The following is a 16483-nucleotide window of genomic DNA, read 5'->3' on the forward strand; positions in this document are numbered from 1 at the left end:
GTAAACATCGAGGGCTAAATTTGTTAAATTTTTTATATTTATGATTAAATTGATAAAATGTGTAAAAATTATAAGGCTAAATTTCTTATTAGACCAATAAAAACCCATGTCAACACTTCTGTGAAATTTCAAACCGCTGTTAGTGTTCAGTGACTAAAATATTTGATTTTGTATCGTTTAGTAACCAAAATAGAACACATTAAAAGTCCAGTGACCAAAATAGAACATGGATAATACTTTAGTGACCAGTTTTGTACTTTACCCATAAATTTTATTACTCAAATTTGAAATTACTCCCTAAAGTTTAAAAAACTCTATTTAAGTTCTTTGCTACAAGGATCTTATGGTGCAGGGGTGGCAGAGTGAGGAACGATAGAGATGGGGACCGTGGTGGGTGTTAGGTGTTGGGTGGTTATGAGTATTGACAGTTTTTATGGAGGGTGTTGGGCGGTGATGAGGATTGTGGGTTTTTATGTTGTAAATAAACCGAAAAAGTGTTTTGGATTAATTATAAAGAGGTCCTTAGCTTTAGTCAAAAGTTAAAAAAATGTTATGTTAGCAATCTATTAGTGAATTAACGAAATTTTTAACAGTAGTGGTCAATTCAAACAATTTTCTTAATTAGAGTGACTAAATTAACAAAAAAAAATTAGAGTTACCAAAATAGGAACAATGCTATTTTAGAGTGATCTGTGATGTAGTTTACCCAAAAAAATATAATGTCAAGATTTGTCTGGAGTAATAGTTCCCGTCTGGCACCTAAATAATGCGAGTTCAAACTCTATCTTCTTCCTTTTACCCTTCCCAATATTGTAATGATAAAAAAGAAAAATTAAATGCGTTGGGACCAAACTTGAGATCTAAGAGAATTTATACGTAACTACCTTATCATTCCTTTTATAATCAGTGGTTCAATATGTTTCTTTTTATAAATATAGTTTTCAAATAAAGGTTTTTCTTTCATCCAAATTGTGGATGCTTCATAATTATATATATATATGAGTGTGAACTTTAAAATTATTAAAATCGAAAGATGAAAATCTTAAAATTAACTAACTTTTCTATTAAAACATATAATTTAAAGATTTTGATTTGTATACAGAATATTGTAACAGTCTGTCGGCAAATAATGTATCAAATTACTGTTTGGTGTATATTTGTTTATGCTAAGGGTAGAAAACAAGTAAGTTAGTAGAATATTTGTTTTTGGCTGTTTGTTTGGCGTATTTTGTGGGATTCTGTCATTTGACGAATTCCAAGTTTTGGTAAGCTTTTCTGTTAACTATCTGCCAACTCTATATGTTTGGGCCAACTTGTTAGTCCGTAGTTTGATAAGTTTGCCTTTAGCGTTAGTATATGTTATGATGACATGGTAAGTGATGTTAGAATTTAGTTGAGACTTAGTTAGAACTGAACTAGAATACTATAGATGATTGGAAACTTAATCAATTCTTCTCGAATTTCTAGAGTGATCGTGGGATCCTCTAACTTGCCACTAAGTTTTTTTCTTGTGTGTCTCTACTATATAAGGGTATCAGAATAGCTAGTTTGCACGTTTTGATTCTACTGCTTCTTCTTTATCTTCTTTCTTACATTTCCACTAAACTAATATTTACTTTATTCATTTTGCTTTCTATATAAAAATCATAGAGAATAATTTATACAAAGTATAATAATATAAGTATGAAATTGTAAGTGTCTTCTTGTAGTAAAAATGTTATAATAACATATAATTTGATAGTATTAAGTATGATTCCTATTTCAGTCAAATTTGAAAAATAATCTTTTAGTTAAACTCTGTTTATTTGTTTCAATCAAACACTGATTAGTTTAGATTATTTTATTATTATTTGACATATGAATTTAGCCTATAAATAGGCTCTTTTATAACCTTAGAAAATATACCCTTTAGATATTAGAACTCATAACACATTTAGAGAATTTTGTGTTTATGTTTTGAGGGTTCTTGTTTTTGGATTTTCGGGATTTAGTTTTTTATCTCCATTTTTTTGTACTCTTCGTTTCTTTTGCCAATATAGTAAAATTATCTTTGTTCGTGATTTTTTATCCTCTTTGGAGGAGTTTTTTCACCTTAAATTTGTATGTTCAATTTCTCAATTTTTTCTGTTATTTTTACTTGTTTCTTGTTTAATCGGATCAATCTCTAACAGTTAGCATAATGCCATAATATTTATAAAAACGAAAGCGTTATTATATATGGCTGAGGAGTGAAGAGTTTAGGCATGGTTGCCTATGTTTCTATTGTTGGTGGTTTAGGGTTTTTTTTTTTTTTTTGCCTTTGGAGTTTGCGTCCTTTGGGTTGGAACGATGATGGGTGAAAGTGGTGCTCTTTTAAATTGAAGAGGAATGCCATCATCATGTATGGATATGCAACTTCCGAACATTATGCAACTCAATCGAAACCCAAACCATTTCTGTAATAACAACTCGTATTCTGGAGTTCTACGTAGAGATGCAGTTTTGAAATCTTTCCCGTGATTGCATATGTTAGCTAGCTGTCTTTTAGTCCCAACCTGATCGTGTTTGGTACTTTTGATCTTGAGACATGGAAGTTATGTCTTCAGACTTCCTGTAGATTTTGGTCATATGAGCTTGGATTCAAATCCTAATTATGTTTTTAATCTTGTACATTCCTTGCATGCTTATGATGTGATTAAAAGGCAAATGTTTTACTTATCTAGGTGTACGTTATGAGAATGCGTGGGAATTTAATTCTTTAAATGATGTGTTATTTATTAAATAAGGTTGAATTAATATGAGTTGCTCTTACAATATAACGTGGCGTCCCACATTCAGATCCAGCGACCAAATCGAGTGTTGGAGTGTCATTTATATGTAAAAAAAAACGTTTTATGATAAGTATCATTTGAGTTTTTCAAATAATGGAATGAAATAGAAACTATTAAATCAAAGTATTTGGTTATTAAAAAGTGTAATACGTTTTTAGAAAAACCATAATAAATTTTATTACATTCTTTTTTTTCCGTTGAAAGGCATAAAAAAGTCCGAAAGAAGGAAAAAAATCCAATTGAGCAAATGAAAGAGTTTAGAAGATATCATGTGAGTGTCTGAAACTCGCAAGTTTAAGAAAATTTCAACAACTTGGCTTAGCGGACTAAACCCAAACAGAAAGAGAAGCAAGAAAAGAAAAAGAAACATAATTTATCTCTAAATAACAAAAGAGATTATTCTAATCCAAAGAGAAAGAAAAAAAAAAGTGAAGCTTTGAGAAATCAAATAAAAACACAGCTCATTTAATTAATGAGATTTTTTATTGGAAAAATAATGAAGTTTGAATGATGAAAGGAGATGCAAGAACCGAGGAGGAGAAGCAGAAAGTGAAGCTTTAATTAATGGGATTTATGATAGGAAAAACAAAAAGAATTAAGACTCAAAACAACTGTGTTAAATAAATATATTACTTCCATTAAAATATTTAATATCCCCCAACTCATTTATAAAAGTCAGTCACGTGACTTGTTAAATTACAGCTGTACCAAATAACATAAGACGCCACTAACAATCCAACCAAGCATGGCCTTATTGAGTTTCGATAGCTTGGCAAATACATGTAAAAGACATTTACTGTCTTTACTTCTAAGACTGTTCACATACATGATTAGGCTTGACCAAGGGTATATGACAAGATATACACACACTCACCTCTTTGTTTAGAAAGAAAACCAAGTACTGGCATACCTCATATATACATATACCAATGATGGGTACAAACCACAGCAACCCAAAGTTTTCAGCAATTCATTAAAACAGAAATTAGTGCAGCTCTACTCTTTCCCAAACTATCTGTGGAGATCAACGAAATAAAAAAAAGGAAAAGTTTCCAAAGTCTATCGAATAGGGGGAACAATTAATCCTCATCTGTTCATCAACAACCAATTTAATGTAAGTGCAGGACTTCATGTCTCCTATAAGTCAAATGCTTTCCTGATGATGAGTGGTCATTGTAGGTCCTGATGCAATGGTAAAATGCATACCCCTACGTTGCCCGGATTGTAGCACAAAAGCAACCTGTGTTGCAGCCAATGCTGCTGCTTCCTGATACAGATAATGATATAAGCTTCAATATTAACTCAAGTATAAAACCATGTCTATGATGTAAGGTTTCAAGGTCTGTAACATTGCCTGGAAGAGGAACAAACAATGGATTTCAAATTAAGGTACAAATAAAGGTTAATGACCTGTCTTTGCCTTTGTCGCTGTAATATACTGATGGCCCAAGCCATGATGTAGCATGGCAAGAGAAACCCAGCAGCACGAAGCAAGAAAAGCTGCACAAGGAACCAAACAGTTTAAGAAAACTGGCTCAATGGTATGATGACTGTAATGCATATGCTTGAACAAGTGCTAATGTGAATATGGGATGCAGCTTTAGGTAAAACTTACAGAGAAAAAGGTAGACACATCATCCTCTGCATCAGCATCTGGAACAGTTAATGCATGCCGCAACAGCAGAAGGGCCATTAACTGATAAAATTGAAGAAAAAGAAAAACATCAATCATTTTGATAACCAACTCTTTATTAAATGGTCATGTAAGAAAATGAACTATTTTTAAATTTTAAGAAAATTTAAGGGATCAAAAGCAGTTATTCTCATGAAAACTTCAACTGAGATGCTCGTCCACCAGGCAGAATCTAAATGGTTTTTCTTCAGGAATCAGAGTTGGGAGCTGAAGGCCCAAAAAGGATGTGGTATAAATCATTCTCTCCACTGTTATGCATAACATGCCTAGTTACAGAGAGAAAAGGGAAGGAACAAAAAGAAAAGTTGTGGACATGAAAAATCAGCTGAGATGACGTAATTGTGGCCCATGTGGAATTGCACCACAGCTCCAGTGGCTCAAGTTTCTACTTAGATAGAGAGAAGTTGGGAGCCGGAAACTGTAAAACAGTAAAAATAGGTTTCTCCACAGTTAATGCAATGAGTATGCCAACCTGTTTTTTTTTTTGGGGGGGGGTGGATGAGAGCAATATCTACCACAAAAATAAAGTTCTTCGAGTATAAAGCTCAAACACCTCAGCAAACTCCTTTATCTAAATCAGTTCATCAAAATATGTCCTTGACACATGGCTAATGTATTAATAAGTAGAATTGATAATGGCCAATGGGTCCAATTTTGAGCAGTACGTGTTAAACATGATAAGAAATTCAATATATCCAGCAGATTCAGAACTAAAAGCTTACAATTAGAGCAGCTGAACGGCAAAAGGCAGCTCCACTAGCATTTGATGCAGCATATTCATCATACTCAGCTTCCAAAATTTGCCGTTCTGCCTCTGCAATGGCCAAGAGGCGAGGATCACGCAAATCCACAGGGGTGCCAGAGATTGTCCAGCCTCCACTGTAAGACAGATACAAAAATCAATATGATGGAATCTTCCAACCAGATTATACAGACTAATCTGTCAAGCAAGTTTCGATCAAAGTTTGTGATGGATGTCATGCTTGATAAATCTCACAGCATATGCTGATTTCATCTTTACAAGAAGTCCACCAAATACCAACCATAGCATAGAAATGTCTTACATGTGAGACCATCTAACTTACCCAATATCAATAGCGGTTTCTTCAGTTTGGGGGCGAGATGGAGCAATATAACCAGGTTGATAAGGCTGCACAGCAAATTAAAAGGATAGACTACATCAGCAAGGAGTCACAACAACCAATAATCAATAGCCACTGAACAAGAAGAATTTAACATCATGATTAAAAGCCATACTGTGTCTGACCAAAAAGTTGCTCATATTTAACCACTATCGTGATAAATTCTGAGAAGTAAAAAGAACAATGAAAGGAAAACTGCATGATAAACCAGGAATAACGAAACAAGGCCTTTTCCCATCGATCAAATGGTTTATTAATATTCTTCCTAAAAGCAGATGATACTTGATCACCCTATTCCACACTCATTTGCAACCGCTTACTTCAAAAGCCACAAACTTTCTTTTCTTACAGACACAAAAGGGCCTACAGGCGCTAGTTGAAAATCTTGTGACAAATTAAAAGGATGAAATGAAGTTGCAGCAGGCAATGCATGTCTCTAAAACAAAATAACAATATCGAAATAAGGGACATTAAGGCAAGCATATACCTGATGACATATCTCGCAAATGATATCTCCTTTCTCGTTGCACCAATGTTGCACGCATTTCCTATGCGCATACTGCAATTTAAAACAGATGGCATTAATAATATCAAAGCAAGTAATGCTAATTTCGATATTTAGCTTAATTTTACGAGGTTCATTAAACTGCAAGCCGAATCTAGAAAGCTCTAGATAATACACTTTATATGAAAAAAATTCTTAATCAATTTCTTAATAATAATAATAAAATTACCTTGAGGCTGCCGCTGCAGGCACAAGGAGTCTCAAGATTCTCAACGGAATCTTCCTCCTGGCAAATGCGGCACTCCGCCGTTTGAATGAGCGGCTCCTCTTCGCCGCCTCCACGGAAGATCTCCTTTTCCTTGGGCGAGCAGGATGGGCCCGAAATCTCCGTTGAGGGACCAACCTCCGACTCCACCGGCTGTAACGGCACCGGCCTCACCAGACGATCCACATACAAAACCAGGTGATCACTCATAATTTCTACAAAGTTAACAAAATATTTTCAATTTTCATTACTTAATTCAATCCAAAAAATAAAATAAAAAACCCCGGATTCGCGCTGAGTAAGAGCAGCGAGTCGGAGGTTTCCAAATTGGAGAATGAGGGAAAATAATTCTCTAAAGAAAATTTACCTTAAGCGGACGAAATGGGGAATTTATGTTGGATGAAGGGAAGTTACGAAGAAATCGGAGAGAAATTTTCTAATTAACCTTCTTTTGCTGCGAACGCTTGTTTGTTTCCTTTCTAAATTTCCAACGATTGTAGTTTTTCTTTGTAGGATTTTATTTTTTTTTCTTTTTTCTTTTCCAAATTTATGAGTTTAGCCGAGGATTCGAGGGTGAGAGACACGCTGACGTCAATGCAAACGGCTCTAAGGGTATTTTTGGAATTTAGGAGTCGCCAATGCCATTGCGCGTTACCTAACACTTCTCTCTTATTTCGGTGGCTGTTCGACTAGTGTTGGCGGTTGAAACTGGCAACTTCCTCTTAAACATTATATTATTATTTAAATCTCTAACTAATTGAGTTTGTTAGTATCAACTCCATCGAAAAATTATTTTATTATCCTTACCTATTTTAAATAAATTATATTTTTAAATAATACTTTTATCTATTTACATTTTAAATAAAACTTAAAAGAATTTACAAATGATTAGATTTAAATCCATACCATTAGTAAAGCTTAAAACCTCAACTTTACTAGTATAATCAATGCTTCTATACTATTATTTAAATCCCTGACTGACTGAGTTAGTGTCACGAGTCAACCAAAAATCACTTCGATTGAAAAATTATTGACTTGAAAAGTTGTTAATATGCTAATAAAACAAAGTATGAATGGAAGTGACAACGAAAGTAGACACTTTTAGTTGCATTGCGTAACACAATAAAAACAGACAACAAAAAATTATTTACATATTTCAGTTTCCCTACATCTCAGAGTATGGATCGGTGAGATGAATTCATTATCCTTGAACTCAATACAATAAGTGACTTGAGTCTTATCACACTCCAGTATAGTAAACTCACTTTTGTATCCAAAGGCTAGATTTCTCACATCTAAATTTTTCACCAAAAACTTAAGTTGTAAAACCAGAAAACAAATTGGTTTTACTATCTCAAATGCACTTTAGAAAAAAATGTCTCTCTATAAACCAATAAGTGCTTTCAATACTTAGTATATAAACATATACAAGTCTCATAAATATATAAAAATTCAAGATTTACTAACATACTAGAGGTACTACAATCCAAATCCTTATTAAATAGCAGCTAAAATAGATAAAATAATATACTAATTAAGACCAAAGTGGACTATTGAAAGATACAGCTTTAGTGCTCTTGATTCAATTTCCATAAAAGCAAGGGATTTGATATGTAAGATCTTATACTATTCAATTCTCAAAATGTGATTCTCGAAATAAATTTATCTTCATTGACAAGCTTGTATACTTCAATAATATCAACATCAATCATAGCCCAATATTTTGTTTCCAAAATTGCCAACATTCAAATAAGACAAGTAAATTGGTCATCCCAATGATGACTAAAGTGGACAATTCTATTGGCACATAGACAACTACAAAAACTTGCCTCAACAATATCCCCTTTGAAAACTTTTTGAACAAAACCATGTAAACCAATAAATTAATCAATGTAACAACCATAGTTCCCCCTCATCACAATTCTCTTAATCCAACATATTTAACTTAAAACATAATTAAGCATATTAACCATCAATGCTTTGTTTTGGATTTGCATCAATAATCAAAATACTATAATTACATCTAAATAAGGTGCAGATAAGTAAATGTGCATCAAAGTTTAAAAAAAAAAAACCCAACTATTTTAAAAGTTCCAAAAGCTCATCATTAAAATAAGGAGGTTGTATATATAAAGATGGATAATGATTTTAGCTCTTAGTAAAAATAATAATAATAAAAATAAGGAGAATTTTGAAATTGAAAATCAAAATTATCAAAAGAATGGTATCAAATAAATTTTAAGTAATAAATATGATAAAAATCTAGTAAGAGGTGAAATATCAATTTTAATTCATTAGTTTGATCATTAATGTAAATATAAAATTCAATTTGATAAATTAGTTCTAGTTATCAAAAAAGTGAATAAGAGCTAATATCTCACTATCTTCTCAATAAACCTATAACAAAACACCTAAGATTTAATTTACTAATAGCATTAAAAAGTAGAAAGACTCAATTCTAACTAACAAACATACACAAGTTGGGTTCATTTACATTATATTATTTCCTCTTCCAAATCATGTTCACACTTCACCTTGTTGTATTCTTTCAACTCCTTACCATTTCTCAATGTAATCATTGATGTTCTGTTTTGGACCGACAACAATTTGTAAAGGCAATTTACCTTGATATTCTATTCTATTCTATTCTATTATATTATATTCACTGAAGTTGTCAATTGATTGATTTGATTTTCTAAATTTTGAATGCTTAATCTTCACTCTTGTAAAATTGTTGTGTTAGTGGAAAGTTATTTGACAATTTATTTGAGAGACATATTCGTCTTTGAAGAAGATGACTGTGTTAGAGCAAGTAACCTTGGTTGCAAATTTTGAAAAGTTTTGTAGCCTTATTCTATAGTTAACATATGGGTGATTCTTCCATCCAAGATTATGAGTGTTGGAATAAGTGTCATTCTCTTTCACAATGAACCAGGAAATCCTCCAATTGATTTGGTATGTTCACTTAAATATTCTTCAAATGTAGGGCACATATTGGCTGGGCAAAAATCCCGCAAGTCGTCACTTGTTGCACTTTTCCTATAGCCATTTATCAAATAAGAATAGTAAGTTCAAAAAGTCAATTTTCAATAGATGGAGCATTTACCTTATTTACTCTTTTTAGAAGGACTTGTATAAATTCGAAGTATTATGAATGTGTAGTTATGATAAAAAAAATTTTATCTAGCCTCATGAGGAGTTTTTTTCACTATGGAACCTCCTCTAGCCACATCAATCATCTTTCTTTCCATTATCGAAAGTCATTCATAGAAGTACAAAATGCAACCATTAATTCAAAATCTAGTGTAGCTAAATCTTTCCTAGTTCTTTCTAGATTACTCGTCGTTTCTTCTCTTTTTTGTTCACTAGATGAATTAACTAAATAGGATTTTATTTTTACTTTGGGAAGTGAAGATGAAGATGTTTGGCCTGATTGTGATTTAGCTTCCTTTTTAGTCTTCAGGCAATCTTCTCAATCTCAAGATCATATTGGGGTTCACCTATATGAGAAGATTGAGGCATAAAAAATATAATAATCAACACCAATCTTGATTACGGCACCAAAATTTGGTCGGGTCTGCGTCATCTAATTGGTTTGGATGCATCTCGAGTTTTTGGGTTTTGCAAAACTGAAAAAAGTTAGGTTACAAAAATCCTATGTCTGTTTTCGGCTCACATATTTTATTCTAAATCAATAATAAAATCTTGCGTGGAAATGATAGTCCATGATCTAAAATATACATGCCCGAGATGATAATAATAAATTACATTTAAATTTTTAGAAATCACAACTTTGGTAAAATTACTCTATCATCCATAATAATAAAATAATATCATACATTAATTCGTATACATCCCCTTAAATGAGCTAGCGGAGGGACCGATTGGACATATGCAATTGAGGCTCAAATGGTTTATAATTAAGTTCTGACTTTTCGCCTATTAGTTATAAACTCATTTAGTCACGAAGTCATTCCACTATAACATCGTGATTGAGCTCTCTCCAATGGCATACCATTACGAAAGCAACTTGATTAGTGCTCGTCCAATGACCTTTCCATAAGTGTGTTACCCTCATAGGGTATCATTAATATCTTTGGGATAATATCCGTTCTCCCAATATGATCCTATTTTATCTTACGGTAACTGTCGAAACCTTTTTTTGAAATCGACTTTTTATTTAAAAATGAAAATGGGAGTCGCCACCAATCCTTTTTTATGAGGTGTAACCGGATCACCTCATAATTTGATCGTTTTAATAAACGGTTCGATTTACTAAACCAATGTTTTTCGGTCTACAAAAATCCAGAAAATGGGTTTGGGAGTTAGTTACTCACGAAGAAGGATTAACACCCTCGTGACGTTCAAAATTGGTACCTAGTTGATTACTTGGCGTCTTCAATGTCGGAAATTGAAAATTTGAGGAGATTTTAAAATACGATCCCTTTTTTGCATAATGTTATTAAGATACGATTTAACTAAATTAAATTAAATGGAAAATGTCTTATTGTGAGTTAATCGAGAAGAAAGACCAAGCCCCGTAAGTTAGGGCACGATACCTTGGCTGCTCGAAAATATCTTAATTAAAATATCATATGTTTTAATTTTAAAAGGAATGTTCGATTATCTTGGTACAAAGAGAAAGTCGAACTCCATAAGTTAGGGCACGAGTTCTCGGATCTCCAAATACGGAACATTGCCTTAATTTTAAAAATTTTCTTTTTTATGTATTAGGTAAAAATTAATGTGACACTTAAAATGATATATATTTAGTTTATTTGGTTATGGCATATAAAAAAACGGCTAAAAAGTAAGAAAGAAAATGTCATGCTTAGCGAGTAAGGATAATGCGACATAAATTTGTATTAATAATGGCATAATATGCATAATAAAATATAAAATATAATAGCAATAATAAATTATGATACTAATATGCATAATAGAACAATGATAATAATGAAAATGATGATGATAATAATAATAAATAATTTTTAAAGTTTATAAAAAAGTAATAAATAAGTAAATAAATAACGGAGTAATAATAACAATAATAAAAGATAAAATAATATAAAAATATAAATAAAAGGAATGCACAATAAATAGAAAATACAAGCCAATTTGAAATACAAAATAATAATAATAAAGGAGATAATAAGTAAATAAAAAGTGAATACTAATAAAAGTTTGATTAAAAATTGAAATTAAATAAATAAATCAAACAAAATAATACATGAAATAGTTTAAAATAATAAAAAGAATTGAAGTTAAATAGACTAAGGATTGAATTGAAATCGGAATGAAATTAGGGGTACAGATTATAAATCATAAAAAAACTAATAAAATAGAAATAAGGATCAAAATAAAATGCGCGAAAAATAACAAGGGCTAAATGGAAAATTATTCCCTGTCTCCAAAATGACATCTTTCATTTAAGGACTAAAATGAAATAAAAAATAAAATTACGTGGCAAAATTAAAAGAGAAAAAAATAGGACTGCATTGTAAATCATCGAAAAAGCGGAAGGGCCAAAAGCGCAAATAGGCCTTTCCGCTAAAAAAACGTGGATCCTATGCGGTTCGGGTCGGATCGGGTCAGGTCGGCCAAAACGACGACGTTTTGGTGTGTAAGGAAATAGGACAAAACGGCGTCGTTTTGAAGCCTTATATATATATATCAAAAATTCCAAAAAAAAATTCATTTTATCCTTGTTCTAAAAAAAATTCTAAAGCCTTCTTTTTCTTTTCTCTGAACCAGCCCTTGGCCGGCCTTGGCTCCGGCGAATCCTCGCCGCGCTAGCCACTGGTCACCGGCGACAGCTCTGTCGTCCACGGTGGCTGAAAAATGTCAAAACCCCACTTTTTGTTTCTTTTTTTAGTAGAACCCAGATTTGGGGTTAAAATAACTAAAAAACCCTCAAAACTCAAAAAGGGACAAAATAACCCTTCATTTTTACCCACTTCCGTCGCGACCATTCGTCGAACCCCTAAGGGTCGGTCGGTCTTCCAAAACGAAGGGATAAGCAACAAAGATAAAGGTAAAAGACTTGGTTTTTTTATTTGATTTGTATATTTCAAAAATAAATAAAAAGGAAAGTCTAAAAAAATCACCTCTTAAAGTTTGATATTCTTTTTTTTTATTGCTGTTTTTTTTTTGTAAATTTTCGTGTGTATTACATTGAATATGTGGCTTTTATAGTCAAAAAATTACATTGTTATGCTTCTGTTCTATTATTGTTTCTACCTCTATTATTACTGCTTCTATTTCCTTTTTTGTCCTCTTTTTTGCAGGAGCTAGCGGTCAACGGAGACGAAGGCTTACTTTTTTGGTGCAAAGCAGCAGACGCAGGTCAAGCCTCGGGATGAGGCACCTCGAGCGACGTGCGTGCAAAGGGTGCGACACCAAAAAGAGATTAGGTTTTCTTAGTTTTTCTAAAAAATTGGGTTATTGGCTTTAGGGTTTTTGTTTATTTTGGGCCGTTGGTCATTTTGGGCCTGGACAGAATTGGGTCTTAGGTTTGGGTTAATTTAGGGCTTGAGACTTTGGGTTGTAACTTGGACTGGACTATTTTATTATTTTGATTTAAATTTGTTTTATTTTTGTAATCTAGGCCCGGGCAAAATTGGGCCCTTACAACTGCCCCTCTTTGCTCATTATCGTGTAACGAGAATGGAGCAAAGACCTTAAAAAGGGATCAATTTTGTTTGGTCTTGCCGAATCTCAACTTCTTTGGTGTCTCTTTTTTCCAAGTAGTCTCGTTCTAACCCACTGCAACTTTAGGGGTATAGGGATTGCCGCTTTAATCTACTCCGCTTCAACTTCAAGGAGATAAGATTAGTAGCTTCAATCTGCTCCACTGCAACTTCAGGGAGATAAGATTTGTAACTTGTAGCTGTTCCACTGCAACTTCAGGGAAATAAGAAGATTCACACCTTCAATCTGCTCCACTGTAACTTAAGGGAAATAAGATTTGTAGCTTTAGATTGCCCCACTGCAACTTCAGGGAGATAAGATCTGTGACTTGTAGCTTTAATCTATTCCACTACAACTTCAGAGGAATAAGATTCGCATATTCAATCTACTCCACTGCAAATTCAAGGAGATAAGATTTGTAACTTCAATCTACTCTACTACAACTTCAGGGAGATACAATTTGTGGCTTTAATCTACTTCACTGCAACTTCAGGGAGATAAGATTTGCTGTCTTCAATCTGCTCCATTGCAACTTTAGGAAGGTAAGATTTGTGGCTTTAATTTGCTTCGCTGCAACTTCAAGGATATAATATTTGTCACGATAACTTCAATCCATCCCACTGTAATTTCAGGGGTATAGGATTTATGGTTTCTCTGATCTTGTTACACCATTCTCTGTGGAACATGACTTCTAAAATCCATTTAATGGGCCTATTTATGTCAAGTGATTAGGATGTCATTATCAGAATGAATCAAATGTTTCCAACTAGGTGTGTATGCATGATATTTGCATGAATGCAGAATCTCATTTTTTGAGAATGATCCCCTTTTAATGCTTAGGTTGACATTACTCGTTGTTCATCAAGGTTCTATCACTGACGCATTACCCTGCCTTCTTGCTCAGCTAGTATCTTTGACGGGAAACCCGAAGAAATAATCACAATTTGGGCTATTCTTTCGCAAATGTTTCCAACTCTTAAATTTGGTTAGTTTTGACTAATGGTCCAGTTTCAGGTCCTCGTACTATTTAGAAAATCTTTCAAAGCAATATGCAGAACTCCTTTTACTTGAATATTATTAGTCCATTAATCGTTATCTCAATGTAAAATGCTTGAAAAAGATCATAATGATGGACAAGATTGAAATTTATTGAGAGCAAAGCTCGAAATGAATAAATTAATCAAAATAGCAAACGTTGATAAAATACAAAATGAATAAGATGAAACTAGGTGCCCCAGATATCATAGCATGAGTTTCTTCGCACTAACTTCTCGAGGAGCCTTTGAACTTGATATTTGTTTAGAAGACCTAGAGCATTTTGTTGATACCCTAAGATGTAGCATCCCTTCTTCTTGTTAATTCGGAGAAGACAAGACTACCACATGCCCCATCTTCAATCAAAATTTGAATTGCCCTTTCTTGGGTTTTTAACTCAAAACCCTTTTGGTCTCAAGGCGCCTTTTTACGAGTTTTCGCTTTGGTCTCTCTTTTTTTTAGGTGAATTATTTCTTGACTGGATCCGAATTCATAGGATTAGGCAGGTTTTTGCCATCCATTTCGGTCAAAATCAACGCTCCTCCAGAAAACGTCTTCTTTACCACATAAGGTCCTTCCCATTTTGGCATCCACTTTCTTTTGAAGTCTTTTTGTATAGGAAAGATCTTCTTCAATACCAAGTCCCCTTTATGGAATTCTCTGGGGCGAACCTTTTTGTCATAAGCTCGCATCATTCGTTTTTGGTACATTTGACCATGACGAATAGCTTTTAACCTCTTCTCTTCAATCAAGTTCAGCTGATCATATTGGGATTGGATCCATTCTGCCTCATCTAACTTCAATTATGATAAAACTCGGATAGAAGGAATCTCGACTTCAATGGGAAAAACCGTCTCCATTCATAAACCAATAAGAAAGGCGTTGTCCCGGTAGAGGTTCTAACAGACGTTCGATAGACATAGAGGGCAAATGGTAACTTTTCATGCCAATCTTTGTAAGTCTCTGTCATTTTTCCCACTATCTTCTTAATGTTCTTATTGGCTGCCTCAACTGTGCCGTTCATTTTTGGCTGATATGGTGACGAGTTGTGTTGTTTGATTTTGAACTGACTGCAGACTTCTGATATCATGTTGTTGTTCAAATTCAATGCATTGCCAGATATAATTCTTTCTGGCATTCCATATCGACATATGATTTCTTTCTTTAAGAATTTATTGACTGCCGACTTTGTAACATTGGCATATGAAGCGACTTCTACCCATTTGGTGAAGTAATCGATGACCACAAAGATGAATCGATGCCTATTGAAAGCTTTTGGCGAGACCGACCCAATAACATCCATCCCCCACATAGAAAAAGCCCATGGAGAAGTCATAACATGAAGAGGTGAATAAGGCATGTGAATCTTGTCTCTATAAATTTGGCACTTATGGCATTTCTTGGCATAATTGATGCAATCCCCTTCTATAGTGGATCAATAATACCCGAATCTCATGATTTTTCTTGCCATTGTAAAACCATTAGCATGTGTTCGGCAGACACTCTCATAGACTTCTTCCAAAATTTTCTTAGCCAAAACAACGTCCACACATCTTAGTAGCACATGATCCTTTCTTCTTTTATATAGGATCTCCTCATCTAAGACGTAGTCACTGGCTAGTCTTCTCAATGTCCTTTTATCATTTTCAGTTGCTTGGTCAGGGTATTCACGATTCTTCACATACTGCAGTATATCGTGGTACTAAGGGTGATCATCCTTTTCTTCTTCTTCGATGTTGTAGCAATGGGCTAGAGCCTCATAGATACTCATCTCGATAGGCTTCACATCCTTTTGTTTATTCACTTTGACCATGGAAGCTAGAGTAGCTAGGGCGTTGGCCATCTGATTTTCATCTCGCGGAAGGTAGCAAAAAGTGATGTCATCAAACTCCTTAATTAGTTCAAGGACCAACCTTTTATACTCAATCAACTTGGGATCTCTTCTCTCACATTCACCCTTAAGCTGATAGATCACTAATGCAGAATCCTTATATACCTTTAGCACTTTGATCTTGCGTTTTATGGCCGCATGGATACCCATAATACATGCTTCGTATTCTGCCATATTATTTGTGCAATCAAAATCTAATTTGCTAGTAAAAGGATAATGATCTCTGTTTGGGGATACCAGGACTGCCCCGATTCCATTACCCATAGCGTTGGAGGCCCCATCAAAGTTTAGTTTCCAAGGATGTCCTTATTGAGTCTCTTCTTTAGTGGTTGCAACATACATCAAATCTTTATTCGGGAAATCAAAGTTCAAAGGCTCGTAATCTTCTAGAGCTCTACTGGCTAGAAAATCGTCTATTGAGCTCCATTTTATTGGCTTCTAGCTTACATAGA

At 33.7% G+C, this 16483-nt stretch overlaps 1 protein-coding gene across 1 annotated transcript; it reads right to left on the reverse strand.

Annotated features, from left to right (window-relative positions):
• Nucleotides 1-3426: 3426 nt before the first annotated feature.
• LOC107908447 (uncharacterized) lies at nucleotides 3427-6979 on the reverse strand. The gene is made up of 8 exons (XM_016835618.2): nucleotides 6783-6979; nucleotides 6380-6630; nucleotides 6133-6204; nucleotides 5589-5653; nucleotides 5226-5382; nucleotides 4426-4506; nucleotides 4221-4310; nucleotides 3427-4077 (listed from the first exon to the last, which is right to left on the reverse strand). The coding sequence occupies exons 2-8, from the start codon at nucleotides 6623-6625 to the stop codon at nucleotides 3955-3957; spliced, it is 834 nt and encodes a 277-aa protein (XP_016691107.1). The 5' UTR covers nucleotides 6626-6630; nucleotides 6783-6979; the 3' UTR covers nucleotides 3427-3954.
• Between the last annotated feature and the right edge of the window lie 9504 nt (nucleotides 6980-16483).

The sequence above is a fragment of the Gossypium hirsutum genome, chromosome D02, assembly GCF_007990345.1.
Source record: "Gossypium hirsutum isolate 1008001.06 chromosome D02, Gossypium_hirsutum_v2.1, whole genome shotgun sequence".
In the NCBI taxonomy this organism is placed as follows: domain Eukaryota; kingdom Viridiplantae; phylum Streptophyta; class Magnoliopsida; order Malvales; family Malvaceae; genus Gossypium; species Gossypium hirsutum.

What these genes read in the sequence shown, in the direction of transcription:
- LOC107908447 (XM_016835618.2), bottom strand. Translation starts at nt 6,625, where the DNA reads ATGAGTGATCACCTGGTTTTGTATGTGGATCGTCTGGTGAGGCCGGTG. An exon ending in CCTGCAGCGGCAGCCTCAAG is followed by an intron (nt 6,205 to 6,379) that starts GTAATTTTATTA and finishes TTTAAATTGCAG; the next exon opens with TATGCGCATAGGAAATGCGT. An exon ending in TTTGCGAGATATGTCATCAG is followed by an intron (nt 5,654 to 6,132) that starts GTATATGCTTGC and finishes TTTGCTGTGCAG; the next exon opens with CCTTATCAACCTGGTTATAT.